The sequence below is a fragment of the Ictalurus furcatus genome, chromosome 4 (genome assembly GCF_023375685.1).
Source record: "Ictalurus furcatus strain D&B chromosome 4, Billie_1.0, whole genome shotgun sequence".
NCBI classification, from domain to species: Eukaryota; Metazoa; Chordata; class Actinopteri; order Siluriformes; family Ictaluridae; genus Ictalurus; species Ictalurus furcatus.
The window spans coordinates 10,905,515-10,930,064 of NC_071258.1; the positions used below are offsets into that span (position 1 = coordinate 10,905,515).

At 39.9% G+C, this 24,550-nt stretch overlaps 1 protein-coding gene across 5 annotated transcripts in view; it reads left to right on the forward strand.

Annotated features, from left to right (window-relative positions):
* Positions 1–24,550, forward strand: part of itpr2 (inositol 1,4,5-trisphosphate receptor, type 2) — a 102,813-nt gene that overhangs the window by 32,089 nt on the left and 46,174 nt on the right. For all 5 annotated transcript variants that reach the window (XM_053622931.1, XM_053622932.1, XM_053622933.1 and 2 more), the window contains 17 exons: positions 319–466; positions 1,373–1,560; positions 2,403–2,523; positions 2,670–2,721; positions 3,422–3,590; positions 3,694–3,861; positions 4,642–4,731; positions 4,854–4,979; positions 5,561–5,683; positions 5,826–6,026; positions 8,865–9,116; positions 11,199–11,324; positions 11,439–11,567; positions 11,763–11,883; positions 12,855–13,036; positions 13,258–13,400; positions 15,188–15,296. In XM_053622931.1, the coding sequence (XP_053478906.1) occupies positions 319–466; positions 1,373–1,560; positions 2,403–2,523; positions 2,670–2,721; positions 3,422–3,590; positions 3,694–3,861; positions 4,642–4,731; positions 4,854–4,979; positions 5,561–5,683; positions 5,826–6,026; positions 8,865–9,116; positions 11,199–11,324; positions 11,439–11,567; positions 11,763–11,883; positions 12,855–13,036; positions 13,258–13,400; positions 15,188–15,296 (2,448 nt within the window). The remainder of the gene's footprint in view (positions 1–318; positions 467–1,372; positions 1,561–2,402; positions 2,524–2,669; positions 2,722–3,421; positions 3,591–3,693; positions 3,862–4,641; positions 4,732–4,853; positions 4,980–5,560; positions 5,684–5,825; positions 6,027–8,864; positions 9,117–11,198; positions 11,325–11,438; positions 11,568–11,762; positions 11,884–12,854; positions 13,037–13,257; positions 13,401–15,187; positions 15,297–24,550) is intronic.

Sequence of the window (24,550 nt, forward strand, 5' to 3'; positions counted from 1 at the left end):
GGGCGTCTCATTGTTACAGTAACTCTGACACCAACATCTACACAAACATCTACACGAACACTGCTCACATACCGTACACTTACATTTGGATCGGATTTCTGGTAACATAGTAAATGGATACTCTCAGCAAAGTGCAGAGTACACGCTTATTCGAAATCTACAAATCGTCTCTTCCAAATGGATGGAAATCTTTGCATGTTAATATAACCTGTGTGTGTCTCTCTCTTTCTCTCTATCTAGCTTTCTTTCTTTCTCCCTCACACACACACACACAATCTTCTGTAAGTTCCTTAATGTTTCTTTGTATCTTCCTCTAAGGTGGTGAACCTAGCACGGAATCTGGTCTACTTTGGTTTCTACAGCTTCAGTGAGCTGCTGTGTCTCACACGCACCCTGCTGGCCATTTTGGACATTGTGCAGCACCCGCTCACGTTCATGCCCAAACTCAGCAAAACCCCTGAAGGAGGTCAGACAAAATGACACAAACATGCAATGCCTATTAAAAATGCCTGTACTAGACTACCAGCAATTTCACGTTGAAGCAGTATTACTGTCATTTAATCAATTAACTCCAAATCCTGACCTGCCGGAGATGGGTTTGTCTCTGGTTTGTACCCAACAGTGTGAGTACAGAGATATAGAAAAAGAAATGTTAATAGGAAAAAGAAGAACGGAAGAGAGATTGTCCTTAGTTGTCAAAATGCTGTGAAAGGATATAGTTTGTCACTATTAGTACACAAAGCAAAATATAGAAACCTCATTTAGAAACAGCCAAATATTGGACAATTAAAAATGGTGGCCTAAGAAAGAAGCAGTGTGAGCAACTGCTAATGTTTCTCAATAAATAAAACACCAAATAGATCTATTTTTTTAAACAGTGTATGTTTTTGGTATTTGGTGAACTGTTAATTGTTTAAAACTGTATTAATGAGTGTGAATAAGGTTGCGGTTTACAAGGTGAGATTATTATGTAAAGTGTCTTACCCTAGGGGAGGCAGCTCCATGATCCCCGGTTCAATCATGCGCTCAGGTTACTGTCCGTGTAGAGTTTTGTGTGGTGTTCTTGTGTCTGTGTGGGTTTCCTCCTTTTCCTTTTTTTTTTTTTTTTTTTTTTTTTTTTTGCCACTTCTCATAAAGAGGATGAATGAATCTTATGGTTTAGGAGTTATAAGTTCCATGAGTTTTGACATCACAACCTCATTGTGATTTTTTTTTTTTGGTCTTCATTGAAGTCTGTATATATTTATATTAGGCTAATTGTGACCTGAAGCCTTGTTTGGTTGGTTGGTTGGTTTGTTTGTTTTACTTTTCTAACTGGCAAGTGTGCAGTGTGTAGCTGTTGACGTAATCTTCTTGTGTGTGTATACTGTAGGTAATAATGTCCTGCGCACCATCCATGGTGTGGGTGAGATGATGACTCAGATGGTTCTGAGCAGAGGATCCATGCTGACACATCCCTCCCAACCAATGACGGGCCATGGGAAAAAAACGCACGGCCTGTCCGACAGCGAGGATGTGGTGGTGATGGACACTAAGCTCAGAATTATTGAGATTCTGCAGGTGTGCATTTTTTTTCTTACTCACCTAATATTGGATTGCTTGAATGGAAAAAAATAAAGTGCAAACCAGACTATTTCTGTAATTTTGCTGACCCTTACAAAGATGATAAAATACTTGGAAAATGGATGTAAAGGTGCTTTATTTATTTATTTTTAATTTAATTTTTTTTTTTCAAAAAGTAATTAAAAAAAAAAAAACAACAAGCAAACTTTGGAATAACTGAGTGGAAAATAAAAATAGACAAGTGAAAAGTTAAAAGGAAAAACCAACATAAAGTGAGTTATTAAGGTGTTGTGCCAGAGCAGATTCTGTAAGTCTCTGGAACTATACTGAAGGGATAATCAACATTCTTCCAAACCATATTGCCTCAGCTGGTGCTTTGATGATTGTTGTGAAGAGCACTGTCTAACACGTCAGTCCAAAAATCTCCCATAGGTGTTCATTTGGGTTGAGTTGGTGACCGAAGACCATAAACTATGAATTATATCACTTGCATACTTGTCAAACCATTCAGTGAGCCCTCATACCCTAAAGCTGTGGGCAGAATAAATTATTCCATCATCAGAATGGAAACATTTAATCATAGCGCAAAAGGTCATCAGTTAGAAGAACTTTGCATTGACTTGCAGTGACTCTTCACTCTAAGAGGAAACATAATAACCACAAAATAAGAGCCGCTTGGTTTTTTAATTTGTCAACCGTGCACACTCTTTGGTGGGCGGAATCCCCTTTGGTTTGGCCGTCTGAGGAATACTTAATGGTATACTTAAGAAATAATTAATGGTATATTGTAGAACACTACGTTGCATATTAAGTGTTATGCTTGTGGTGTTCCATACTAGTTCATTCTGAGTGTGCGTCTGGACTACCGGATCACCTACCTTCTGTCCATCTACAAGAAAGAGTTTGGAGACTACACCGACAGCAGTCTCTCAGTCACCGATTGCCCCCCGTTTCCCTCAGGTGAGAGTGCTCTGTGATGTAGAACTGGACTCTTCTCTTCTCTGGCTCACTATAGGTTGTAGTTCTACATATTTTGTGTTTGTGTGATATTTTTATTTTTTAATTTAGTTTATCAATCAGGTGTATTTTTTTGTCTGTGTTTGTAGAGCCGAATGTAGAGGAGATTGCGGAAAAAGCAGAGAATATGTTTGCTGGAAGGTGGGTCGGCTAATTGGTGAACTCTTTCGACGAGAATTCTTCTTTCTTTTCAATTGGTCTATTGGCTTATTATTGTTATTACCATTTTATTATTTAAAAAAAATACTAAAGTTTTTAGTAGAGATGGCACAATACCGCTTTTTCTTTTCCGATTCTGATACTTACACTGAATCAGCCAATATCAAAACCCATCCTATATATATATATATATATATATATATATATATATATATATATATATATATATATATATATATATATATATCTCTTTAAAAACTACTAAGCTTAAAAGTGTCATTTTTAAACTTAATTGTTTAAAAATACAGGAACAAATGCTAATAACATGACAAAACCGACACAAAATCACTTACAAACCAACTATAATAAATAGAATATTGTTTAAAATATAAATATTATAATAATGTTAACAAAAAATACAATCAAGCTTCCTTTATATGTAAACATCTCCAGTTCCAAAAATATCTTTTCTACATCCATTTAGAATGTTTTCCATTTGTCACAGGGTCAGAACGGATTTGTTTTTTTTGTCTGCTAGCTGATCCTCCATTTATTGGCGGTATCAGCCTGATACGTATTCTGGGTATTGGATAGGTGCCATCTCTAGTTTTTAGATTTATCATTATTAAAGAGTTCAAGTGTATCAGTGATGTGAAAGTTTGTGTGTTTGCATGTTCACTAGCGGTAAGGAGCGGACAGCGGTGGATCTGGACGATGAAGGAGGCACAACGTTTCTGCGAGTGCTGATTCACCTCATCATGCAGGACTATCCTCCTCTGGTCTCGGGTTCACTGCAGCTCCTATTCAAACACTTCAGTCAGAGAGCTGAGGTCCTCCAGGCTTTCAAACAGGTCTCAGGCTTTCTGACATATCTCTCTCTTCTGTACTTGATCATCACTTTGTTTTTGGACCTTTACATCTTGCATGTTGTTGAATATGTGTGTGTGTTGGCAGGTCCAGCTGCTGGTGTCTGAACAGGATGTGGAGAACTATAAACAGATAAAGGCTGATCTGGACCAGCTGCGGCTGACCGTGGAGAAATCGGAGCTGTGGGTGGAGAAGAATGGTGGCTATGGCACCGAGGATGCCACTGAAACCCAGGCTAAGGAGCAAAACATGGAGGTGTGCCCCCTTGTGGCTGGAACTGCAACCTGCTCCTGCTGCTTAAAATTAATTGGAAAAAAATGATTAGTAATACCAGGCTTTTTAAATATTTTATATCTAGTGGTGACTATATGTTGAGTGTTAATTTCTCCATAATATTTCCAAGCAGCAAGTGGTAAGACTAGGAAAGATAATAATGTAATCAAGATGCATTAAGACTTAAAGAATGGTTTTATAATTGCATCTCTGCACCCAGAATCAAAAGTACTATTCAGATGGAATAAAATTTCTAGACACATGCCTTTCAAATTATGTTTCTCAAGGACATCTGTTATGATTATGCATGATTCATGCAGGATGAGAGTGTCTTCACGATGTATGCATGGTGTGATTGAGTTTTATTTTTATGAACCTTACTAAATCCACTTGTTATATGGAGCATGGCCTAGCTACCTAATACGTAACTATAACTCAGTAACTTAACTTAAAAACCCCAGACACATAACTTCTCTGACCAAGTCCTTTTAAACGTCACCTGCGGCCAATACGTGTTTTTGTATTGGTAGATCATTCCCTGGGGTCAGTAATAATTAAAACTAATCTAATTAGAAGAGAAGTAAATTAAATAAAAGTAAAATAAAACCATATGATCCCCAGTGAATCACATCTCTATTCCATACAGATCTAAAGTATGAGATGTAGCTTTACAAACATGGACTGCTAATCGGTATTAGATGCATATTGATTTGGCTGTTTTGTGTGTGTGTGTGTGTGTGTGTGTGTGTGTGTGATTGGCAGGAGACGGGCATCCTCAGTCCAGTGCAGGATGGAAACCTTAAGCCACAGATAGACAGCAACAAAGCCAACAACTACAACATTGTGAAAGATGTGGGTGCTGCTGCCATATATTCTATTTCTCTATTCATATAAAAGTTGTCTTGCAGTGGAATGGAAAATTTTTAGAACTCTGGATCTGCACGTTTGAGTAATTCTGCCATGTTGGTCAGTAGATCCTGCAGCGTCTCAGTAAGCTGTGTTATCCTGCTAAGAAGAGTCGTGTGCAGCAGCAGAGGTTGCTGAAGAACATGGGAGCTCACACCGTGGTGCTGGACCTGCTGCAGATCCCTTACGAGGCAGTGAGTGGACCTGAAAATATGAACCTGACAACTTTCCAAATTATTCAGGATATTCAGCACCCTCATACATCTGTCAGTGTCTGATGAACTGTTTTACTGAGATCGTTTCATGCTCCATATTCCATGTAAGAATCGTAAAACGAGAGGTTTTTAGGCACAAAAGATCTGGAACACACTACCGTTAAACATTAATCAGGCTCCAGCCATCACCGGAAAAAAAAAAAATACCCCAGCTAAAAACATATTTTTCCCTTAGCTCTTCAGTAGTGTATGTTATTTACCTTACTTTTAGTTTAGCATTTTTGGACACGTGTTTTTGTTATATATTTTTTCGTATTTTAGTTTATTTTTCTGTCACTGCTATTGTTTATTTCATTATTATTGTTATTATTATTATTATTATTATTATTATTAGCCTATTTTACCATTATGTCTTTATTTTTGTTTTTTTACTTCACACTGTAGCTCTGCATTTTAAATGTATGAAAGGTGCTATATAAATAGTGGTGGTGGTGGTGTTATTATTATGAAGAAATGTTTGAGTTAGCTGATTTTTAGCATCCTCTCTCCATGTTCTTTAGGGAGATGAGAAGATGAAAGAGATCATGTCTCTGGCGCACACCTTCCTGCAGAACTTCTGTAACGATAACCCTCAGAACCAGATTCTGCTTCACAAGCACCTCAACCTTTTCCTTACCCCTGGGGTATGTTACCAATGAGCCATGTGTCTGAGGCTTTTGCTTATACTGATGTGCTGAAATTTACTGATGCCCAGGCATCAGCAATCAAAAACCACGTTTTTAGCCGGGGATTGCTCATGATGCTTTTCTTGACTCTTTCTCGCAGCTTTTGGAGGCGAAGACCATGCGCTACATCTTCCAGAACAACTACCACCTCTGTAATGAGATCAGCGACCGTGTGGTGCATCACTTTGTACACTGCATGGAGACACACGGCCGCTGTGTCCCGTACCTGCGCTTCCTGCAGACCATAGTGAAGGCTGATGGCAAATATGTGAAGAAGTGTCAGGACAAAGTGATGACCGAGGTGAGGCAGGAAGGTGTCCTGAAGTGCATGGGGGGGGGGGAAAGAAGAAGAGATAAAATAGATCTGTAAAATCCGTTAGAGCAAATTAAAGCGAGGTCCCATGTACCCCTTGAGTAACGTGCATGTGTGTTACCATTGGACTGCAATTTCAAATAATTTCAAATAAATTGTATTTATGTAATGCTTTTAACAGTGGACAGATATATGGATATAGATATAAATTGATCCCTAATGAGCAAGACAGAGTTGACCGTGGCAAGGAACTTCCTGAGAGGACATGTGGAAGAAATGTTGAGAGGAACCAGACTCAAAAGGGAACCTATCCTCTTGTGGGTGACAATGAATAATGGGATTATAAATCATTATTCTTCCATAACTGTGTACTATAGAGTCAAGAAGTGCTAAATATGGATGTGCAGTATGAGCACCAGGGTCATTTTTGATTTCATTAGAGTTTGAGCCTTAAGTCTAAAGTATCCCAGTGAAGTTATCCGCTGTATAATGAATGAGACTTGAGCATGAACTGTTTTTAGCAAGTGGAGGGCGACAGCATTCAAACATCCCAGTTTACTAGAACTCGATATGCCTATGAACCCTCCAGATCTGCACCTTTACCTAAGAAAAGCGCTAATAACAAAAGGTTTAATTAAAAAACAGGTTTTCGGGCTAGACTGGGACTGGGACTGAGTCTTGAGCATTAATTGGAAGGCTGTTTCATAATTGTTGGTCTCTGTCCCTGCTGTAATCTTCATTATTCTAGGTACTCATAAAAGAACAAAATCATAAAAGATCAGAAATTTGCTTATGCAATATGGCTCGAGAACATTCAGTGCTTTATAGGTCATTAATAGTATTTTAGGGTGTTTTCACATATAGTTCATTTTAAAAGAACCAGAAAGGGAACCAGCCGAAAGTGACCTCAGTACTTTTGGTGTTCACAGTATAGTGGACTCAAAAGAGAACTCTGATCTTTTTTGGGTCCTCTTCAGCAATGAAGTGATCTCAGACCATTTCTTGTTCACACCACAACTTCATAAGACCTCAGACCTCAGCTTGAACCCAAAATTTCATCCAAGTCATCATAGAACAGTCCTTCATTTTGGCAGATTCTCCACTTCGACACATTTTATCATGGGTGTTCATGTATTTCTGTTGTATTTTTTTTTTTTTTTTTACTTTTATCTGGCGCTGTTCTGTTATAGCCTCTTTCCTTAATTTTTTGAGAACACCAAAGAAACACTTTTATGTTCTGATGTGTTGAGGTTAGTTTGCGTTTAATGCAACTCTCTTTCCAAATTTCAAGAAGTGCACAGCTCTCCTCCTGCGACCACACGACCCCACGACCTGACATGGTGAAATGTTTTGTGTTGTTTTTCAGCAGTGACGAAACATTGCTGCAGGTATGGCAAACCTCCAGGTACACATGTTGAAACGAAACGCAAAGTGGACCGGGACCTCGTTGCTTTCACATATCACGAAGAAATTGAACCGCAAACGAACCCGCATATGAACCATACTCGGACCACCTCCGGTCTGAGTACGGTTCGCTTTTGGGTCCTTTTAGGGGGGTCTGAGATCACTTGGTTTGTTCACATACATGTGCTGAACTGCTCCGAGAGCTTTTGGAGGGCTCAAATGAACTAGGTGTGAAAACACCCTTAGTATCAATATGAAATTTTAATGCAGTGTAGAGAAGATCAAATCTTCTGGTTCTAGTAAGACTGGTTCCAGTCTGCTGCATTCTGGACTAACTGGAGCTTGTTTATGCACCTACTGGAACATCCAGACAGCAAGGCATTACAATAGTCAAACCTAGAGGTATTTCTATGTTAGCAATATGTCTGAGATGAAAAACACTTTTCTAGTAATATTATCTACATGAGCATCAAATGAGAGACTGGAGTCAATAATCACACCAAGATCTTTGACCACTGCACATGATGTAAATGGCGATTTAAAACTAAAAACAAACTGATAACGATCAGTCACATAAGACCTGAGCAATAAGAGAGCAGTTCCCTTAACTCCAACTGTGGTATAAAAACCTGCATTAAGCTACACAAGCAAGGAGACACAACCCTGATCATAGGTCAAGACTAGGTCATTTACTACTTTAACCAACGCTGTCTTGGTGCAGTGATGAAGCCTAAAAAGGTTTCATGTATGTTATGCAAGTATGAGACTAAATGCTGAGCTACGACTATTTCTAGGGTTTGGAGATAAAGGGGAGATTTGATATTGGCCTGTAGTTAGATAGCTGGCGAGGGTCAAGGTCGGGGTTTTTCCTTGGGTCAGGGCATGATAACTGCTAGTTTGAAGGATTTCGGTACATAGCCAGTGCTAAGGGATGATTTGCTTATTTTTTAAAATAGAGGTTGGATTGCTATTGGTAGTATCTGTTTGAAGAATGTGTAGGTAAGGCGTCTAGTACACAAGTTGATGAGTTTGGTCTGTTGGATGGGAGCAAAATATTCTAATCGCTCTACTAACATGCTTATATTGTGTTCTCCATATTTAGTTATCTAATTGTCTGACTTTAAATTAATGTTTTGTTTTTCTTTTGTCTAATATATTTTGTCAGGTCACATCTCAAAGAAATAAAGAAAAATTGTGCAAGTAGAAGATTTTGGTTTTATGACCATATACAAGAAGCTTGTGAATTTAAATAGCTAAGAGTGTTTGCTCTGCGTTTCTGTGTGTGGACATGTATTTTATTTGAAAAACTAAGAGAGCTAAAATATTTTCTTCTGTTTACTGAGGTTAAGATTAGGATTAGTTACATGCAGTAATCACAATATCAAGGGACGGTACTAATAAAGAACCCCTGTGTGTGTGCAGCTGGTGAATGCAGGTGAGGAAGTCCTAGTGTTCTACAATGACCGGGGGTCATTCCCCTCACTGCTGCAGCTGATGAGCTCAGAGTCTGAGCGCAGGGATGAGAATGGTGCTCTGGCCTACCACAACAACCTGGTGGAGCTGCTGGCTGCCTGCACTGAGGGCAAGAACGTCTACACCGAGATCAAATGCAACTCGCTTCTGCCGCTTGACGATATCGTCAAGGTTGTGACCCATGAGGACTGCATCCCTGAGGTAAGCAAGCTCTCTTACACACAGCCCTCTCAAGTCACAGTGTATACAGGGTTCTTGACCTCTCGGTCTGGGTGGTGTGTTTGAGGCTTTCACAGTTGTGTGCGCTTGGATAAAATCTACCATTTGGCAACACCATACTGTGAAATTTTTATCAAACCGGATACAAATGATGTATTTATAAATCTTTCGTAGGAGACAGTACACAAAAAATGGTATTTACAGTAATTCAGTTCAGAAACGGTGCGTATGCTACAAGAGATTCAGAGTTTGTGTACATTTGTATAAACACACTCGGTAACGTGAACTGTAATTTATAGGCTTCAAGTAGTCTAAGAGGTGCGTGTTACTGCAATCTTTGATACTGATTATGCTGTCAAGTTTACATTGCTTCTTTATTTCAATTACATGCATTGAATGCATGTAATAATGATAATGAGTCTTTATTGGTCACATGTACATTAGAGCACAGTGAAATTCTTTTCTTCGCATACCCCAGCATGTGAAGGTCAGATACATGATACAGCGTCCCTGGAGGGTTAAGGGCCTTGCTCAAGGGCCCAACAGTGGCAGCTTGGCAGTGCTGGGGCTTGAACCCCCGACCTTCCGATCAGTAACCCAGAGCCTTAACCGCCAAGCCACCACTGCAGTCCAGTACAAATCCATAAATAAAGACAAAAAAAGAGTAGCTATTCAGTTAGGAAAAAAGAAATGGCATCCTAAAAAGCAGGAAGAGTTAGGCAAGGTTCACACACACACTCTGTTTGCAGTGCGTATGCGGTGCATTCACACTGCTAACGGATGCGGCGTGGTCAGTGCGGTACAGCAGTGCACCGATGGTTTCCGCGCCAAGTCTACTTTTGCTGTGCTGCACACGTTAAAGTGATAGCGCATAGTTCGTGATCAAAATGAGCATGGATTGACACGAAAATGTAGTAATTTCACCATAAATGCATATAATTAAAGTACACTACTATTTTTCACTGCCATCTTATTACTTTAAGCCCGAGATAAAGCAAAGAAAATCAAAACACTTACCAGGAGTTGCAAAAATAACTAATGTGGTCAAAATGATATCTTAACAAGTATATTTAAAAAAAATAAAAGTGAAATACACTACACAGCATGTTATATTGTGTGTGTATGTGTGGCGGCAATCACATGACAGGCTGGTGGTTGGAGAAAGTTGTGTATGACCCGCAGGAATTTCTTGTAGAAAGATTTAAATGCAAAAGAAAAGACATGGGAGGCAGTTTCCTCGGCTGTTTGTATGGATAATAAGTTTTAATTTTAAATGTTTGTGATACTACCTTTTAACGTAAGAGAAGTACCATGTTTAAATTTTCTGCCTCTTGCTTGAGCAACGTAATATAGAAATCTATGTAGAAATAATGAATGGAATATTATGTTGTTTATATTTATTATGTTTAAACATGATTCTCTATGAAAGACTGTATTACTGTACTGTGTTGCTCTAAACGTCATTCAAATTTCTGTCAACCTACACCTTCATGTTCTTTTCTGGATGTGTGTTCTGCAAACGCTTCTTATGTGAAAGCACAATGAGCGCGTGCTGCTTCCGCGCCGCATATGTACTGCAATACACACTGCAAACGGAGTACAAGTGAACCAGGAGTAAGGGTGTGTATGGTAGCCAACACACTGCACTGTTTGAGCTGCATTAGTTAGGAGGCTCTCTTTCACCGTGTAGTTGTCATTTTGACATTTTCCATTTTTTGGAGGTAAAACTAAATGTAAGACAGATGTGCTGGATGTGTGTTGACATTTCAACATGCACACATGAGTACAAAGAAAATCAGCAGTACAGAGACTTTTGTACATCTGGCAGCACTTTTTACCTCATTTTGGCCTAAAAACATTTACTAAAAAAGGCATCTTATTAAAAAAACACAATATAAGTCATGCCATAAACAGCCTGCAGTTTTACTACATAAAGAGACGGGGATCATTTAGTAAAAATTGTGGAGGAAACGTGTTTCAATAGTGAAATATGTTCTGGCATTCCATCTTAATACACATAGTTATGTGAACTCAGCCGGTTCCTCCGCTTGTCGCCCTCTGCAGGTGAAAATTGCCTACGTGAATTTTGTGAACCACTGCTACGTGGACACAGAGGTGGAGATGAAGGAAATATACACTAGCAACCACATCTGGAACCTGTTTGAAAACTTCCTGGTAGACATGGCCAAAGTAAGGACACCGGCATGGCTTTAAAAGGAGCCTTTACTATATTTTTGTAGATGCGATACATTGGATCATTTGGTATGTTTGTACACATTTTTGGTTTTTGTCCCCCCTCCCCAGGTGTGCAGAGGCACCTCAGACAGAAGTAGAGCTGACCCCATACTGGAGAAATATGTCACTGAGATCATCATAGCCATCGTCAAAGGCTTCTTTGGTTCCCAGTTTTCTGTCAGCACCACTAATCTGCAGGTATAAAGTGCGCGCGCACACACACACACACACACACACACACTGCATTTTTGAGAAACATGGTTCTACTCTTCACACCTTATCTTCTTCCTGTCATCCTGTCAACCCTGTATGTCCTTGCTCTGAGCACACTAGGCCAGTTTTAACCACTCTCACCAGTCACATGGTTCATCTTCCTCTATAATTCTGTTTCAGACCCATCAGGGCACGTTCATACGTCTGCTGCAGTCCGTGCTCAGACTCTGTTCCTGCACCTGGATCAGTGCTCTGCAGAAGACGAACATCGAGGCCTGCATCAAGACCCTCACTGATGTGGGTGAGTTATCGCAACCTGGAGCAGTGCAACCTTACAAACAAATCGAGCATATTAATGTACATTAGTGTACATCACGTGGTTGCAGGTGTGTAAGCCTGGAAGTTCCACTACTTGCATCGTGGGAGGCAGTCTCCTTTTGTTTATTAACTATATTCATGCCTTTACTTGAATAATTCTTAAATATTTTCGTCTCTCTTTAATCTGTCTTGCGACTTAGCTGGCTTCACTTAGCAGCCAGTTTAAGAACTGTAGTAGTAACAGCAGCCAGACTGACCAACAACGATCATCATTCGCTGTAGTCATTCACAAAATAGCTATGAATCTGATGCTTAAAGCTGTTTATATAGCTTCTATTTGATTCTTTCTAACCTCAGTGAAGCAGTGAACTTCAGCTTTAATCACATTTTGTCCTTTTCCATTAAAACAAATGTTTTTTTTGTTTAAAAAAAAAGTAAATAAATCCAATAATCCACAAAACCCCTAATTTTGTTCGTTTTTAATTTTTTTTACTAGGTCGCATTTTCTGCAATGCTGGCTCAGGAGATGAGGTCACTAGGGTAGCAGTTACATTACCGGACTGGAATATAATTAATTTTCACCTTAATAAAGCATTTTATGAGGGCAGTGGGTAGCATTGATATTTCACAGCTCCAGGGATTGATCCTGAGCTTGGATTATTGTCTGTGTTATTTAGCGTTATTATTTCACTTTGTTCTCCTTCATGGGTTTCCTCCCACCTATTGAAAACATGCCGATAGATGGATTGAAAATTGCCCTAAATTGCCACTAGATGTGAATGTGTGCGCGATGGGCTTGTGTCTCATCCAGGGTGTATTCTGGCCTTGAGCTCGGTGTTCCTAGGAAAGGTTCTTAATCTACCACGTCCCCGAGCAGGATAAAGCTCTTACTGAAGATGAATAAATGAAGGAATGAAAAAAGCATTTTAATCTGTTTTTATGTATTCCTCACAGCTAAGAGCCGGAGCATAGCTCTACCAGTAGATCTGGATGGTCAGGTGAACTTTCTATTTCAGAAGACCCACACCAACATGGTACAGCGTGCTGCTGAAGGCTGGAGGCTTTCAGCTCGTAGTCGACCTCGCAAAGAAATGCTGGGGACGCCGGACTACAAGAACATCATCGAGAAACTGCAGGTACCCTGCCTGAGTTTGTCGCATTCTGTAAAAAAGCTCTCGCTCTCGCTTTAAAGCAGATTTTGAGTTAAAAGTTTCTGGGTGTCAAATCATCTTTACATCTTGTCCTTATTCTGTGATGTCACAAACTGAGCTGATATTTGTGTAAGTGTTAGCACCACCTGTTCTGTGACCGTGTGTGTGTGTGTGTGTGTGTGTGTGTGTGTGTGTGTGTGTATTAGGGGGTAGTGCATTATCTAAAAGAGCAGTTCAGTCCACTGGTGCAGGCCGAGTTCTCTGTATTGGTTGACATCCTGCATAGTCCAGAGCTGCTGTTCCCTGAGCCGGCACGACTGCGCTGTGAGACCGGAGCCTTCATGACCAAGTAAGAGACACATGCACACACATACACACACAATTTCTTTCATCCAATTTATCATTTAATCAAATAAATGCTGTGTACATCTACATAATCTAAGACACTAGATCACGTTAAGTAGGGGTGGACAAATCATAAATTCATTAGCTAGCCACAGAGCAGATGAAAGCTCTAATGTGCAGTCTAGTTCCATGTTTTGCCTAGAAATCTAACTGACTAGGCTAAAAAAAAAAAAAACATAGTAGCTAACATAATGTAATAACATCAGGGAGCTTGTTAACTAGTTAAAGTCCCCATGAAATCAAAATAGAAGTTTTGTGGCTTTTAGTATGAATATGTTTGCCTTAAGATTATCTATAAGCTATTGTGCTCCAAAACAGTGACAAAATTCAGAAGATTTAGAAGATGTATGCATTCAAAATGTACAGTCTCTCTCTACCACTAATCAACTGATCAACAATTTTGATGACATCACTCTGCACTTCGGCTTCTCATCAGATATTCTGTCCAATCAAATGTTCACTCGAATCTGAATTGTCCAACCTCCAGCAGTTGTACGTTTCCTGGCTGTGAGGTAAGCTAGCTGCAATTGGCTATTTAAAAAAGGGGGAGGAGCCACTTGATATGTCCCACCTGGGCTTCCTGTTGCATTGGATAATCGAATAATGCTGAGTGTTTCAAGGCACTTCCTGGGGCTTTTAGGTGCCTTAACACGCACTAACTAATGAGCGAGCCATCATTATCGTCTTAAATATTTCAAAAATATACCCCATTGTTTACGGCCTTGACAAAAAAATCAGCAGGTCGTTGGTAAATGTTTCAGCCATACGCTGTGGTGTTCTGTCTTAAAGATTGTATTCACGAGGTGACGCTGTGAAGTTAGTGTTTGTGTGTGTGTGTGTGTGTGTGTGTTTGTGTATATATATATATATATATATATATATATATATATATATATATATATATATATATATATATAATATAAAATACACACGCATACATCGATTTTGTCAGCGTTCCCACATACTGACGTGTCTGATTCTGAAATGATCATCTATCATCCATCAATGCAAATTATTCTGCCTTGTAAAAAACTTTCTATGCATAGGCATATTGCGCCTATGTGTGTGGTGTGGCAGGTGGTGGAATTTTGAAGCATGTGCTATAGTTACAGTGAATCACGTTAGGTTTAAGCATGCTACTTCCTAGTGACTTTACCAAAAGTCAATAGGAATGAGTTTTGCTTTTTTTTTTCTTCTGATTTGTAAACCTACTTGTCTAGGAGGCAACACTGAATTAAAAACCAATAGCCTGGACACAAAATCTGCTTGTCCCTGATGTCTGGGCTACTGATTTGTACACCGCTATCAAGTCAGCATTTGTATCTGGTAAACAAAACCATGTAGACGTGGCAGATGGGTCAGAGGCAAGATGTGATTTCAGAGAGATGTAGAGGTATGACCCGGCATGATTGACTTCCGATCTTGCCTTAGGTGTTCGAACAGCACTTACCTGAGTGTGTGTCAGCCTGATTGGTCTGTACTATTGCATAAGCACTCAAGTCTGCGTCTGCATGAGTCACATTGAAAGCCGCAGCGTGCGGTCCTCCTGCTGCACCGCTATGACAAATCAGTTACATTCTCATGTAAGGTCAATAAAGAATACATACATTGGAGATATTTTAAGATTTTCTGAATCTTGTGTCCCGGATGCTGTGTCACTTCCCCCACATAAAATTGAAAAGAAACTTTTCAATGGTGAAAGTTTCCTAACTGGGATCTGTATGCTTATAGGCTGATAAAGCACACAAAGAAGCTGATGGATAAGGAGGAGAAGTTGTGTATTAAGATTCTGCAGACGCTCCGCGAAATGCTGGACAAGAAGGAGACTTTTGATGAGCAGGTCAGTGGGAGATGATTGGTTCATTTCATATTGAACAAATTAACAGCGATGTATTATAAAGTGGTGTTCAAAAGATATACACTCACCACCCACTTTATTAGGAACACCAGTCAATGTGCACATTCATAGAATTAACCATTCTGCCAATCATGTGGCAGCAGTCCAGTGCAAGAAAATCATGCAGATACAGGTCAAAAGCTTCAGGTAAGGTTCACATCAAACAGAATGGGCGGAAATGGGATCTGTAACTTAGTTGGTTGGGGTGGTTTGGGTATTCCGAAAGTGCTGTTCTCCTGGGGTTTCAGAATGGCACGAAAAACAAAACACATCCAGTGAGCAGCATTCCTGCTGTCGGAAACGCTTTGTTGGTGAGAGAGGTTTGAGAAGAATGGCCAGACTGGTTTGAACTGACAGGAAGGTGCTGGTAACTCGTATTTTATCCACTCTTTACAACACCTCAGAACAAAAAACACATCAAACCTTGAAGCAGATGGGCTACGACAGCAGATGATGTATTCCGTCCCCGTTCTGATATTTGACGTAAAATGATCTGAATAACATGTTACCTGTATCTGCATGATTTTATGCTTTGTGCTGCTGCCATGTGATTGGGCTGATTGGATAGTCACATGAATGAGCAGGTTGTATGGGTGGAACTATGGTGTATATTTTGTGTTCTAAGTGGTTTCCTGTTGGACAGTTTGTTAATGTCCATTGCGTTCTGAATTAGTGGCCTTCCAATACTTTGAGTTAATTGTATAATAAAATGTAGAAAAGTACATTGTCAAAATGCACACAATATACAGAATAGAAAAAAAAGCTAAAGCAGAACCAATTAGATTTGTTCATTCAGACAACACTTGAAGAGGGTCACTTATACCATACCTGTTCCTCCTGTCCGGTTCTACCTTGATGTGTACAATCTGATCTACATTTATTATGAATCCTGTGTTCATAATGCATTATAAATGCATTTACAGCATGCTACTGTATATAACATGCACAGCATGTTACAACGCGCAATATGACCCTAGGTGTCTTTTGTATGCATAATTCTTTATAAAGCATCTTTATATGACATTATAATATCCAGTTAAATAAGTTAGGAATAGAACGCTTCGGGACATGCTGTGTTAGGACAATAATCAACAACGGGATTATTTTCCTAATTACAGAATTTTATTAGTGTTGTGGAACATCTTTGAGACAAGTTAGTTCTTGTTATCACTAACATTAGTTACATTAATCGCTATAAACTCAAACCAATCTCCTTTCTCTCGCTCTTTTTTTTTTTTTTACTCGTGAAGTTAAGATCCAGCATGTCACGTTACAGAGAAACCCAAATGTCCTCTGTCCTGAAGACTTTCCCCGTAGTGGAAAACTTGTTGAATGTTGGTGCTAGACTGTGCGACTGTTACGCAGCAGTCACACCTGAGGCACCTTCCATAAATATTAAATAAATATTTCCTTACAGAAATGTTCACCATATCAGTGCTTTGTATGTTGGTTTTTTTTTGTTTGTTTGTTTATTCTAAGGCTTACATTATGTGGAGGGTCTGCCATACAGGTCCCTGTGAATTAGCTGTTACTACTATGGCAATGATAGCTTATTAGAACTAGCACATTAATATAAACCTTACAGCTGGAACTACTGATCAAGATCAGATTCAAGATCGTTGTGGTATAATATACACCGATCAGCCATATCATTATACCCACCGACAGGTGACGTGAATAATATTGATGATCTCTTACAGTGGAACTTGTTTAAGGGGTGGGATATATTAGGCAGCAAGTAAACAGTCAGTTCTCGAAGTTGATGTGTTGGAAGCAGGAAAAATGGGCAAGAGTAAGGATCTGAGCGACTTTGACAAAATGTGATGGCTAGACAACTGGGTCAGAGCATCTCCAAAGTGGGGGTGTTCCTGGTATTCAGTTGTCCAAGGAAGTACATCCGGTGAACCAGAAACAGGGTCATGGGCACCCAAGGCTCACTGATGCGTGTGGGGAGCGACGGCTAGCCCATCTGGACTGATCCTTCAGAAGTAAAAAGTGAAAGTGAAAAAGTTAATGCTGGCTTTGATAGAAAGGTATCAGGATGCACAGTGCATCACAGCTGGCTGCATATGAGGCTGTGAAGCTTCAGAACGGTCAGAGTGTCCATGCTGACTGTCCAACACCGAAAGCGCCTACAATGGGCACATGAGCATTGAACTTGACCATGGAGCAATGGACATATGTGCCTGGTCTGATGAATCACAATTTCTTTTACATCATGTGGACAGTTGGGGGTGTGTGTGTGTGTCGCCTACCTGGGGAAGAGATGGCACCAGGATGCGCTATGGGAAGACAGCAAGCTGACTGAGGCCTTGTGGTGATCTGGGTAATGTTCTACTGGGAAACTTTGGGTTTGGGCATTCACACGGATGTTACTTTGACACGTACCACGTATCTAAACATTGTTGCAGACCTGTTGCAGACCAATTACACCCCTTCATGGCAACGGTATTCCCTAATAACAGTGGCCTCTTTCAGCAGGATAATGCGCCCTGCTACACTGCAAAAAATTTGTCAGGAATGTTTTGAGGAACATGACAAAGAGTCCATGGTGTTGACCGATCTCAATCCGCTCGAGCATCTGTGGGATGTTCAGGACAAACAAGCCTGATTCATGGATGCCCCAGCTCGCAACTTACAGGACTAAAAGGATCTGCTAACGTCTTGGTACCAGATACCAAAGCACACCTTCAGAGGTCTTGTGGAGTCCATGTCTTGACGAGTCAGAGCTATTTTGGTTGCACAAGGGGGGCCTACACAATATTAAGCTGGTGGTTTTAATATTATGGCTGATTGACATATATTTATAAGAACATTTTATACTCTGTTGTCTTAATGAACAAATGCACAGGATGTGATATAGTATCTGCACTGCAGGTTGTAACATGGTATAAAGCACAGCTTTGGGAGTGAGTGCAATTTAAGAAACCAATGTTTATAAGAGTATATAATAGTGAAGTGACGTTTTCTGTTTACATGCTTTAAATGAGACACACATCCTAGTCATTCTGTAGCAGCAATAAAAACAAGCAAACGTGTGTGTTTTTATCCCATTTAGACTACTGCCTATGTACTTTTGTTGAATCTGTGTGCTGTGGACTGATTGAAAGTTTATTAAAAAGTGTATTGGTTTTTTAAATATTATTTTACCCCATGGATCAGTAATGACTCCAGCCATCTGGTACACAGCATCACAGCATCCTGTAAAAAATATTATCTTACCTTATCGCTTTACAGTGCCTTTTCTACAGCCTGGAGCTGGCAAAGGCAATATGATTAGTGCAGTAGAAGTGAGCTATATTGCGTTGGGGAAACAACGAAGGCCGTGTCTGATGAGTCAGACTCGAGTGCTCCTAAGGGAGTCTGGAAATTTTTATTTTTTTATTTTTTATATATCAGAGTTCAGTCACCAGGAGAGGGCCCTAGAGAAACATCCAAACTTCTGTGTCACTTTTAAACCTGTTGACCCGTTCAGCTCTGCAGCCTGAGAGAGGCGAGTGTAAAAGTGTGTGTGTGTGTTTGTGTGTGTGTGTGTGTGTGTGTGTATATCTGTGTATCTGTGTGTGTGCGTGCTCGGGAGATAAATGAGCTAAGCTCAGTGCTCAGCCCTCCATGGTGCTGCTGGCTCTGGCTGGCTGAGTGCGGTGAGTTGGGAGCTCCAGACAGCTAATCAGTATTCAGTGGACAGAGCACTGAGCACTCTTACATAAGGCAGAGGCACGCGAGGACGCGCTCGCCGTGAGAACAGAGACAGAGAGTGAAAGAGAGGAGGGGGTGCACCAAACTGCCTCTACAACAAACCAGTACTGCAGAGCACTGACTGCAGCCACAGAGAGACTCGGAGAGAAATGAGAGACAGTTGTGAAGGAGAGACTGTGTGATCAGGGCTTCCTGAAGCTTTGACACGGCATACACGAAGCTTCAGCGTCGCCGTTCTTTCACATCCGCCCTCTCTGATGTCATCGTTAGAGAACAGCCAATTAGAGAAGAGTCAATTAGAGCAGGATTAATTAGGACAACTCTGCCTGAAATATGAGGCGCAGGGGGAAACGTTATCCTAGACCTCTACACTTTGAGAGGCTTGGCAAGAATATTCACATGGGTTTAATTTAGCTGTGTTTGCAAGAGAAAGATGTGCTTTTCCTCTCTTTGTGTGTGTGTGTGTGTGTGTGTGTGTGTGTGTGTGTGTGTGTGTGTGTGTGTGTGTGTATCAGCACTTTTGTGAAGTGTATTCCGTGTCCTCACTGCTGTCAGTGTGGTACTGCAGTCTTATGCAGACCTGTGCAGCTCTGACTCCAGGCTCCCCACGGACTGTGGATGTTTGTGTGTGTGTGTGTGAGATAGAGAGAAAGAGAGAAATAGGGAGGGAGGGAGGCAAAAGCATGTGAGGAGCCACGTGAGAGAGACAGAGAGAGGGAGGGAGGAAACACTGCAGCGAGGAAAGAGCTTGGATGGGAGCGGCGTCTGCCGAGTTCATGAGGAGACGGAGCAGGGGGTGTGTTTATGTAACCAGCCTGCAGTGTCTGAGCCGGCCTCACGTGGCCCATCACGTTCTTTTTCTCTCGCTAGCTCTCTCTCGTGTACCTGTCTCTGGTATGCTCTCTCACCCTTTACTCTCACTTATCTCTCTCACCTCATCACCCTTATGTTTGTCTCTTGTTCAATTTATAGCACCCTCATTATCACTCTCTTGCTCCTAATACACCTCTTTTAGAAAAATATAGCAAAATTCCCTCCTCTCTGTCTCTCTCTCTCTCTGTCTCTGTCTCTCTGTCCATCACTCTTTGGCTCATAATACACTTCTTTTAGCAAAATCGCTCCTGTCTCGTTCTGTCTCTCTCTCTCTAATGATTTGGTTGCCAAGCAGCAGGTCATGACTCATAACGAGATATAATTGGTCTAAGAGACTGCATTTATTCGAGAGGATACGCATATGCAGCTTTGTGTGTGTGTGTGTGCGCGCATGTGCATGCATGCTTCAGATGTCACTGCTGCTATTTTCCCTTGAAGATCAATATGTATCAAATAGCATGAAATTGGAGGTTCAGTAGTATAAATGAGACATTAGTTGATGTATATACAGTGCCCTCCACTAATATTGGCACCCTTGACAAATATGAGTGAAGGCTGGGAAAAATTGTTTATATTGTTTAACCTTTTGATCTGTTGTTTAAAAAATCATAAAGATACTCTGCTCTCATGGATATCAAACAACTGCAAACACAACACAAGTTTATCAAAAAAAAAAAAAAAAAATCTTTGTTAAATATACAGTTGTGCCCAAGAGTTTGCATACCGCTTGCAGAATCTGCTATGTCTTAATACTGTTAACAACATAAGAGGGATCATAAAATTCCCATGTTATTTTTTTTTTTTATTTAGCACTGTTTTATTTAGCACCACAAGACAAGATTATAGCTGAATTAATAAAAAATTACCCTATTCAAAAGTTTACATACCCTTGATTCTTAATGCTGTATGTTGTTACCTGGATTGGACTGTTTTTTGTTTTGTGAAAGTTGTTCACGAGTCCCTTGTTTGTCTTGAGCATTTAAACTGCCCACTGTTCTTCAGAAAAATCCTCCAGGTCCTGTACATTCTTTGCTTTTCCAGCATCTTCTGCATATTTGACCCCTTTCCATCAGTGGCTATAGATCTGTCTTGAGATCCATCTTTTCACACTGAGGACAACTGAGGGACTCGTACACAACTATTACAAAAGGTGCAAACATTCACTGATGCTCAAGAAGGCCATACACTACATTAAGAGACGGGAGATGTAAACTTTTGAACAGGATGGTCGGTGTAAATTGTTAGTATTTTGTCTTCTGGGAGACATGTAAATATCTTATTTAGCATCTGAAGGGTGATACTGAATGGGGAAAAAATATCTTTTAACAGAATAATAAGTTAATTAGCTGATTATAGCTCTTCTCAGGTCGACATTTCTGTATTATAAATTCTTTATTCTAATATTTTGAGATACTGGAATTTTGAATTTCATGAGCTGTAAGCCGTAATCATCTAGATTAAAACAAAAAGGCTGAATATGTAATGAATCTAGAATATCTGAAAATTCCACTTTTTGAATTAAATTACAGAAAAAAACGAACTTTTGCACAATATTACATGTTTTGAGATGCTCCTCTACATTGCCAGAAGTTGTTTGGAAGGGTCTCAAGGGAAAAGCCTCTAGTCTCATCCAAAAACAAAGTCAAGCGTCTTCAGTTTGCCAGACACTACTGGAACTTCAAATGGGATCGGGTTCTATGGTCAGATGAAACCAAAATAGAGCTTTTTGGCAATAAACACCAGAGGTGGTTTTGGCGCTCACAGAGAGGTAGCCATATGGAAAAGTACTTCATGCCCACGGTTAAATATGGTGGTGGCTCTTTAATATTTTGGGGCTGTTTTTCTGCCAGAGGACCTGGACATTATGTTAGGAAACATGGCATCATGGACTCTCAAATATCAACAGATATTAAATGAAAACCTGACTGCCTCTGCCAGAAAGCTTAAAATGGGCCGTGGTTGGATCTTCCAGCAGGACAATGACCCAAAACGTTCATCAAAATCAACACAAAAATGATTGTCTTGGCTGCCATGGCCATCTCAGTCCCCTGACTTTAACCCCATAGAAAACCTGTGGGGTGAACTAAAGAGGAGAGTCCACCAGCGTTTGAAGGATCTGGAGAGATTCTGTATGGAGGAATGGTCTCAGATCCCTTGCCATGTATTCTCCAACCTCATCAGGCATTATAGGAGAAGACTCAGGGCTGTTATCTTGGCAAAGGGAGGAAGCACAAAGTATTGACTAAGAAAGTGCTGCACACCTATATTTAACAAATATATATATTTTTGGGATAAACCTGTGTTTTGTTTGCAATTGTTTGATATCCATGAGAGCAGGGTAATTTTGTGATTTTTTTTTTTTTTTTTTTTTTTTTTTTTTTTTAAACAAAAGATCAAAACGTTAAACAATAAAGACCATTTTCACAGCCTTCTTTACTCATATATGGTTCATTTGAGACTTAATGGGAGATTGTTATTGGCTCTTATGTCTTTCATATGTATACTTGGGGTTGTATGTGTGTGTTGTGTATATAGGTGTGTCTGATTGGAAGGCTGTAGAACCTGAAAATGACACTTTTTGCCAGTGTGTGCTATATGTGCATGCCATTGGAGATTCAGCCACAGCAAAAATGTAATGGAAGAACAGAAAGAAATGAAATGCAGCAAAAGTAGATTTGTCTTTACACATTTACTCGAATAAAGGCAAAAAGCAATTTGCAGTAAAACTACTGTTATAAGTACATTAAAATGAAACGGTTACTTATATAAATGATGGTACCCAGTCAGCCCTGCTGGGAGGTGGACAGTTTCAGCGCATACCTGTGAAAACCTGTCACATATCCAGTTTCTATCAGTCTCCCAAAGCATTCACAAGCTCTTACTGCTGTTGTTTTCTTTCTCAGCTTACATATGCTTCATAACATTATTACTTATTACAAAACACAAAAGTGTAAGTGTGTGTGTGTGTGTGTAGGTGTTATAGTAGACGTGTGTGTCACAGAGGTCTGTCGAGCTGTCATGCCTCAAGGGTGAACTGTGTCACGTTATCATGTGGTTTGTGTCATGTGTGTGTAAATAGACATCTCCTGACAAAAGAAAGAAAAGCTTGTTATACAACACCCTGTCCCCCCCCCCCTCTCTCTCGCGCTCTCTCTCTCTCTCTCTCTCTCTCTCTCTCTCTCTCTCTCTCTCTCTCTCAATTTTTCTCACACTAGTAAGTTTCACACCACTGCACTCAGGCAAAGCGGCTTTAAAAATTACCAGTTTCACACTGCTAAACCCTCACATACATGCAAACATACATGCACACACGTAACCACTCAAGATGTTCACAATCATGTAATGAAGGAAAATCATATATATATATATATATATATATATATATATATATATATATATATATATATATATATATAAAAATAAAAAAAATCATGCAGATACAGGTCAGTAGCGTCAGGTAATGTTCAACAGGGGTGTAGTTTCTGGGGGGTGGGTTGTGGGGTGGGCAGCCCCCAATAATCAGAACTAGCAATTACAACCCCCCCCCCCCCCCCCCGCCATTATTTACACCATGATCAACTGAAATGTAAATGATAGATATAAAACATGTACTCAGGAGCTAGGATGATATGGTGTAATCTCCGACACTCCACATATATTGTAGCTAGCTAGCTAATTCATTGCAATTTGCCAATATATCAAGTTAGTGAAAAACTTCACAATAAACAAAGTGTATAAGTTTTAATCAGTTATGGTGTGCATTCATTTGGAGTGGTGTTATGCCCTGTGTAATTTTTTTTTAATGGAAGAACCATTTGATCATAAATATAGATGGCTGGATGGATGGATGGTCGGACGGGTGGGTGGACAGGTGGATGGATGGGTAGATGGATAGAAAAAAATTATCCTCTAAGCAGAGGGTAATTATGTAATGACACTGCAGATGTGACAAAGCTGTTTATTTTTCTCAATGTATTTATTAGTTTTTTGTTTTTGTTTTTTTATTAAAAATATTGGGAAGCATACCCATTCACACTTCAACCCCCCATTGTTCAAACAAAATCTATAGTTTGTGTTCACATCAAACATCAGAATGAGGGAAAATGTGATCTCAGTGACTTTGACCATGGTATGGTTGTTGATACCAAACAGGCTGGTTTGAACAAAAATTTTTAGAATTTAAAAACCGCTGATCTCCTGGGATTTTCATGCACAGTAGTCTGTAAAGTTTACACAGAATGATGTGAAAATCAACAAAACATCCTGTCAGCAGAGGGTCTGTAGGCAGAAGCACCTTGTTGATCAGAGAGGTCAGAAGAGAATGACTGGTTTGAGCTGAAAGGTAGGCTAAAGTAACTCGGTAACCACTTTCTACAATTGTGGGAAGCAGAAAAGCATGTCAAAATGCGCAAATTCATAAAAACAGTATAGACTTACAATCGTACAGGCTGTTCAATCATGGCATCATACTGTTATAATCATATTATTCTAAATCAAATTCACAACATATAGAAAATGAAAGTGCGGGGTTAAATGCTACTTTATAAACTTAGAGGCAAAATATTAAACAAATGCAACAGGGCATATGACTGACTCTCAGAAATTCGAAATGGGTGCACATCTGC